The sequence below is a fragment of the Nematolebias whitei genome, chromosome 1, assembly GCF_014905685.2.
Source record: "Nematolebias whitei isolate Nwh7 chromosome 1, NemWhi1, whole genome shotgun sequence".
Taxonomy (NCBI): Eukaryota; Metazoa; Chordata; class Actinopteri; order Cyprinodontiformes; family Rivulidae; genus Nematolebias; species Nematolebias whitei.
In genome coordinates this window covers 49,162,482-49,170,034 of record NC_056498.1, presented here as the reverse complement: position 1 = coordinate 49,170,034, position 7,553 = coordinate 49,162,482, and the positions used below count along the sequence as shown (strand labels likewise).

Below are 7,553 nucleotides of genomic sequence, written 5' to 3'. Positions count from 1 at the left end.
TTATCCCCTTACACAATCGTCATAAAAGTGCACTTAAGTGCCGTTAGCTTGCCAAGGAAACAGTTGTCAGTAGAAAATAGTGCTTGTTTCGCGTCTCGAGTCGTTTTTTTTTTAAACGTCTTGTGCCCCAGCGGTTACAGTTTCAGGTCGACTCGTGGGTCCGGTGACCCCGGGCTGCTGGTTAAGTGCTCAGTGCGGTTCGCTCCCTGCTGCTTCGTCCTGTCACCTGCACTCCACCGACACCCCGGAGTTCTGCGACGAGGAGGACGACACCGGCGGGTCCGCCAGCGTCAGCATGACGGCGGCCGTCAGCGAGCTCGAGGACGGCGAAGACGAGGAGGAGGAGGAGGAAGCCGCCGCTGCGCCTGTGGAATGAAAAGCGACTTGTTAGAGCGTCTGTTCACCCTGAATAAAAAAACAAAAAACAGAAAGGTGCTTCAAATCAAAGCAGACATGGAGGAAATCCTTCTGTTGGATTTAAACTGTAAAAGTTTGTTTCTGGTTCATTAAATTATTTTACTTGTTCAACCTTTTCACTCAAACTTTTTCAAAAAGGAAACAAGACGATTACCGTATTTTTCGGCCTGTAAGTCACGTTTTTTTGCCTAATTTGCACACCCTGCCACTTACACGCCGAAGCGACTTATTTATGTTTTTTTCTCATATTTATAAACTAATTATTGGCTGAGACATGACAGTTTTAATTCATTCTGACTGAAAATATTGAACACTACTATTTTCAGCCATTAGATGGCACTCGAATTTTATGGCATGCCGTTGTATCATGTAATAGGTAAAAAGTGGCTATTAATGACACAATCAGCTTGCCATAGCCTGCCTGTCTCTAAACCGAGACGCAGCACAAAAAGTAAAACGGTAAATTAAATCAAACTAAAGTCGCTCGTGAAGTGAACGCCACGAGCCGACTTACTTTCCCGTTCCTTCTTCTTCATGCGTTTCCGCCTCCTGTCGATGGAGGCCACCTCGGACTTGAGGGAGAGGTAGTGATTCCTGATGTCTTGCAGTTTCTCCTGAAGGAACGAAATCCTCTCCAGACCGCTCATCTTTTCCAGATCGGCTGAGAAGAGGCGAGAAAACGAGGTGAGCAAAGACAGAACGCCCGATTCAACAACTTCAAACGTTCGACAAATCAGCGTTCCTCCATCCAGCTTCTTCACTGGGAGCTGGTGTCCATCTCCAGATCAGGGGACACCTGGACAGGTCTCCAGTCCATCACAAGGACACAGAGACAAAATGAGACAACCGTTTACACCCAGGGACAGCTTAGAGCTACTAATGAACCTGACGTGCACGTTTTTGTTTTGGAGGAAATCGGAGTACCCGGACAAAACCGGGAGACAAACCTGCGTCTTACTTGCTGTGAGGCGACAGCTCTACCCACTGCTCCACCTCCATATTTGTCCAATTAGCAAATTTCCTTGTTGGTTTTCCACCATTTTGTTTGTACTTTTTCTGTATGAATAGTTACTTTTAATTTATTACAGAATGAATACAGGCTGCAACAACAACAACAACAACAACAACAACAACAACAACAACAACAACAACAACTGTATACGTAGTGATTTCGGCTGTAGTTGAAAGATTTGTGTATAAAAAGACAAGAGCAATTAATCCTGGTAAACTAACTTTAAAGTTTCCTGACAGAAAAAATTATTTTACTTCTTTCTGAAGTCAACATTTATTTTTTTCTTCGACGTCTGCTGTAGCGCTGGGAAATCCCTTCGTATAATGTGCGGTGTCATTGTGAACCCTTTTTAAATAAGTTTCTTTCAGCTGCTTTCTTCTTCATGGGTCGCCACAATGAGCGAAGTCACATGAAAGATTTGGCAGTTCTTTTACGCCGGACGCGCTTCCCGACGCAGCCTGGGCTCGAACCCGCAGCCTCAGGATTACAGGACCGCAGCACTGACCACCAAGCTACCGCAGCCCCCTTTTTTGTGTGAACTCTTTTTAAATATAAAGCTGGAACTCCCAATGATATCACTAGACCTGTCACGATAACAGATTTTCCTGTGCGATTAATTGTCTCAGAAATTATTACGATAAACGATAATATTGTTTGAAATTTGACCATAATTTTTAATTATGGTCAAATTTAAGAAAAAAATGTTGGCTAATTTGCTTTGTATGTAGTATCTTTTTTCAACCACTGGATGGCAGTATAAGACTGAACCGAAGGATGGATAGTGAGGGAGCGAGCAGCGTGTCTCTAAGAAAAATGGGAGGAAGGCCCCTTGACGTGACATGGGTTCAGTGTTGCCAGGTGTACCGATAATTATCGTATTTGTAAAAATAACTTTTTAGACGAAGGCACGGATTTCAACTGTGAATTTTGGAGCTTCAACAAGACGGAGGTTTTTTCCTGAGATCGGCCTGTTAGCTTTAGCTCGTAGCTTAGCTTCTCAGCTTAGCTGCTTTAAAAGATCCATAAACGTGATATTGGACGGTTAAAATGGATTTTATAAGAGAAGGGGAGGAGTCAGTGAAGAGCACCTGAGTCGAGTCTTTTGTCTTCCAGTGTCTTCAGTAGAAAGAGAGACACGAAGAAACGATAAAGCCGATAAATGAAAACGAGGTTGATAATTTTCATTCATCATGCGATTAATTGATTTATTGTTTATCACGACAGGCTTGGACATCACTCCAAAAAGTAAAAGTAAAAATCAAATTTTCAAAAAGGCACTCGTAAAAAAACATCTGTCTTGTTGCCAGGCGATAAATCGCCAACTTTTAACATCCTGTGTGATGAGTTAATAAAACGTGTCACTTACACATCTGGAAGCTCCACTTGTACACCCGCGGGAGTCTTCCGTGGCCGTCCCTGTGCTGGGCGTGATCTGCGTCGCCCTGCTTGTGGTATTTATGGCTGGAGGGAGGCAAGCGGCCGTGACACCTGGGCAAGGCCTTCAGGTCCGGGGCGTGGTTCTTAGAGGCTGCCGGTTTGGCAGCGCCCTCCACGACGGACTGGTCCTCGCTGTCGCTGCTGTTGGCTGCGGGGCGAAAGACGGAACGATGAAAAGACGAGCGGGGAGAACAAAACTTCCTCTCTGGTCTGGACGTTTCTCAGAGAGCCGTTCGAAACCGGGTCTCCGGCGCCTCGTACCTGTTTTCCTGTTCTTTTTGGGAGGCACACCGAGGCTCTTGCGGTTTGGCTTGTGTTTCTTTGCGGCTCCACCCGTCGGCGATTCTTTCTGCCGCTTCTGACCCACAGATGCTGCAGAAACAAAACAGGCTGAATTTCACCACCTGAACAAAAAGTGATGGATTGATCATAAAGCACGGGACAGATTTTACTGAAACCTCCAGGAAATGATCACTGGGTGTTCGTCTACACTCTGGTATGAACGGTGGCGTGCTCAGGTTTTATGTGACAGATCTGCTCGTGCTTGTACCTTTGGACTTCTGCTCGCTGTCCGGCTGACTGCTGCCGCTCAGCTCTAAGCTGCAGCTGCTGCTGCTGTTGCAGGAGGGGCTGACGTCGAACGCCTTCGAGGGGGAGCCCGCCACGTTGTCCTGCGGGAGCTCCTGCAGCTCCCCGCCCAGACTCTCCACCTCCACGGTGCTGCTGTCCGTCTCGCTGCGTCCGCCTGCCACTTCCTCCTGCGCAGGGTCTGGAGGAAGGGCGTCAGAAACCAGCTCTGAAGGCAAGGCGGGCGGAGGCGAAGGCGGCGGGGGAGACGGCTGCGCTGGGCACAAGTCTTCCACAGCACTGCCCCCACCCGAGGGAGACTCGGGTGTGGTCGGCGGAGTGTTGAGCACAGAGTTACTTCCGCTGCTCGGAAACTCCTGCAGCTTCTCCGTCTGCTCCTCCGAGGCCTCGTCCTCGGGTCCAGCATCGTCTTCGACGCCGGGCTCGTCCAGACGTGAAGGTACCGGCGGGGGAGGGGAATTGGTAGCCTCCGTGTCCGAGTCGGAGAACAAGTCTTTGAGAGTCTTCTTGGGCCACTGGGCCTGGATGCTGGACCACACGTCCTTCTGTCCTTTAGGGCGAACCAGAACCCTTTCCTCCGCGTTACTGGACACTTTGGCCCGCTTTTCGGGAATCTCCCAGAAGCCACCTTGCCTGATGTTCTTTTCCCTCATCCCGTTGTACTTCTTGGAAGATGAACCTTTGGTTTTAGGGCGACTTCGTTCAGTCTCTGCAGCCGGGGACTCCGTCAGCGCGGTGCTGTCATCATCTGAACTGCTGCAGGATGACGCCCCCCTCTCCCCTCCAGGACCGGCTCCCCTCTCATCCAGCTTCCGAGGAGACCCGCCAGGTAACCAGTCTGCGCTCCTGGTGTTCCGGGTCTTGGCTTTGGATTGTCCTTTGGGGATCCTTTCAACAGCGCCGTCAGATTTCCTCTTCCGGGTGCTCACTTCTCCCTCCACGTCTGGTGGACTTCCACGCTTCGAAGCGTCAGCATTTTCCACGCTCGCCACTTCCTGGCTCCTTCCCGACGCAGAGGAGGCTTTGGGTCTTCCAGAGGGCGCTCCGCTCTCCCAGCCCTCTATCTGAGGCGGCTCACTTTGGTCTTTTCTGATGCTGCCACTCGGTTGATCTTCATCGTCGTCTCCGTCCTCGTGCTCGCTTTCGTCCGTGGACATCTCGGAGGCTGAGAAGACAGAGCATCTGTTAGCGACGATAAAAAGACACGAGTCTGAACGCAGGTTGTGTTTGAGTTCAGCTACCTTGCAGGCCGTTGAGGATGGAGGTGATTTCTATGGACTTGACCGAAGACTGCCGAGTCCCTTTGTCCTCGTCCTCGTCGGTCTTGGAAAACACGTCCTGACTCAGGCCGCACTTGGAGCGCGGGACACGGTTGGCGTTGGACAAGGGGCCGAGGACGTCCCTGTCGCCGAGCCTGTCCAACCTGTCCCGCTCCCTCTCGGCTTTGTTCTGTCAGAATCGAACAGAGTCACCGCGTCACGTCACCACAGCCAACAAACCGGGCCCGCGCTGACAAGTGACCACGCTCTGAAACCGTACCTTTATTTTTTTGCGGTGCTTTATCTTTGGTACGTTCTTATTGGCGGGGCGCACGATCTTGTCCGCTTTGATCCATTCATCATATCTAAAAACAAAATATATATATAAAAAAATAAAACAAATCGAGTAACAAGGACAGGGACATTTTACACATTCAGGTCAGTGGAAGAAGCCGAGGAATATTCTGACAGCACCGTCACCACCACCCACACAGACACCTGCGCTAACTGAGCAACTGTGTTGCTGCGACACAATGAGCCTCGACAGCAAACCAAGAAATCCAACGGTGTTTGTGTGGGGGGAGAAAAACCCAAACCTTGACAATGAAGAAATATACACAGCAGCCACCACAGAGTGTATTCGACAGAGTCCCAACAGCACCGAGGGAGCTACATGAGTGGAAATGAAACATCACACACAACAGAAACGATGCAGAGAACACCCCAGAGTCTTTAGAACGAGTGCTAGAGGACCACACAACACTGAAGACAATGAAATGCTGAGTGCACCAGCTGACCTCTGTGTCATGTACCCTAACACTCCTCTTAACACCGCATTAACCCTGACCCACTGGGGAGGGGGGAGAGGGTTGAGAGGTAGAGGTGAGTGTAGCAGCACCTTGTGTGGCCATTCAAAGATCACATTGTGGGATAAAATAAAATCACAGGTTTGATTGGTTAGAGCTCAGCCTGTCTGCAGGTTGGAGTTAAAAAGACAGACATCTGGGGGACAGACAGACAGGGGATTAGGTCTGATTGAGTGAGACAGCTTTTTCTGCCACTAGATGGCCCATGTCCTCCAGAATCAGAGTACTGGGACTGGAGCTGGGACTGGAGAGGAATGCTGCAGGGACACCCAGCAGGTGGTGATCCCACTGAAAGTTAAGAATTGTTTCGAATCGTATCAACAGACGCAAAAACACGTTTGTGCCTTTTTGTTCGAGACGGAAAACCCACAAAGGTCACTGAAAAAACTTTAAACTCAAACTAACAATGAGAAATAAATCACTAAAAATCCACGAGAGAAAATCGGTCGTTTGTTTTGAAGTTGGGTTAAAAAAAAATATATAAAAAAGAATAAATAAATAAATAAACTAATCAAACTGGACTCGACAAAAAGACGGTCCCTTAATATCTGTCGCTCAAACTTTTGAGGAAATCGAGTGATTCATGTGACGCTCTGGCACTTCTGCACCTGTCCACAGGTGTTCCTGTCCACAGGTGTTCCTGTCCACCTGTCCACAGGTGTTCCGGTCCACCTGTCAACAGGTGTTCATGTCCACCTGTCCACAGGTGTTCGTGTCCACCTGTCAACAGGTGTTCCGGTCCGCCTGTCCACAGGTGTTCCGGTCCACCTGTCAACAGGTGTTCCGGTCCACCTGTCCACAGGTGTTCATGTCCACATGTCCACAGGTGTTCCGGTCCACCTGTCAACAGGTGTTTGTGTCCACCTGTCAACAGGTGTTCCGGTCCGCCTGTCCACAGGTGTTCCGGTCCACCTGTCCACAGGTGTTCATGTTCACCTGTCAACAGGTGTTCATGTCCACCTGTCCACAGGTGTTCCTGTCCACAGGTGTTCATGTCCACCTGTCCACAGGTGTTCCGGTCCGCCTGTCCACAGGTGTTCCGGTCCACCTGTCCACAGGTGTTCCGGTCCACCTGTCCACAGGTGTTCATGTCCACCTGTCCACAGGTGTTCCGGTCCACCTGTCCACAGGTGTTCTGGTCCACTCCTCATGATCAAACTGCTCCAGCTGTCTCAGGTTTGAAAGGTTCCCTCTCCAGATGTTTCAGCTCCTCCAGATGTTCAACAGGACTTAGATCAGGTCCCAGTAGGACACTTCAGAACAGTCCAGTGTTTGGTTCTGGTGTTTTTAGATGTTTGGCTCGTTGTTCTGTTGGAGGACCCATGACCTGCGACTGAGACCAAGCTTCCTGACCCTGGGCAGCACAGTTCACTCCAGAAAGCCTCGACAGTCTTGAGATTTCACTGCACACCTTGAGATGCAGCAGACCAGAACAGAACCGAGTCTCCTCCATGGTCCACTGCAGGGACCAGGTTCTGCTCCTTGTTTCAGGTTTAGGTCTGAACACAGAGCTGATGAACGTGTTGCCAAGAAGCTCCAGTTTTGTCTCTTCTGTCCAAAATACATTGTCCTAGAATCTTTGTTGTTGGTCAGTCAGCACTGGGACAAACTCCAGTCTAGTGTTTTCTGACTTGCTGTCCTCAGTCGTCTTCCATCAAGTCCACGTTGTCTCAAACAGAGACCGATGAAGAGCTCTGACTCTGATGACCTTTGACCTTGAAGTTCACCTCTAATCTCTTTGGAAGTTGTTCTGGACTCATACCGTCCATCTCTTCAGTTTGTCATCAATGTTCTTCTTGTGGACACGTCCTGGCAGGTTGTCTCCAGTCCTGTGGACGTTAAACTTCTGAGTAATCTGTGCAGCTGCAGTCAGAGGGACGTCAAGCTGCTTGGAGACGGTCTTAAAGTCTTCACCTTTTACATGTCAATCACTGTCGTTAAGCTCCGGAGACAAGTCTGTCCTCAGCTTCCTGC

General features: G+C 49.6%; 1 protein-coding gene across 1 annotated transcript in view; it reads right to left on the bottom strand.

Moving 5' to 3' along the window:
- arid4b (AT-rich interaction domain 4B) overlaps nt 1-7,553 on the bottom strand; it is a gene marked incomplete at its 5' end in the record, with an annotated part of 56,662 nt that continues 49,109 nt past the window's right edge. The window contains 7 exon segments of the mRNA XM_037678159.1: nt 1-365; nt 932-1,078; nt 2,796-3,014; nt 3,128-3,238; nt 3,417-4,619; nt 4,696-4,903; nt 4,994-5,078. Coding sequence (XP_037534087.1) covers nt 223-365; nt 932-1,078; nt 2,796-3,014; nt 3,128-3,238; nt 3,417-4,619; nt 4,696-4,903; nt 4,994-5,078 — 2,116 coding nt within the window.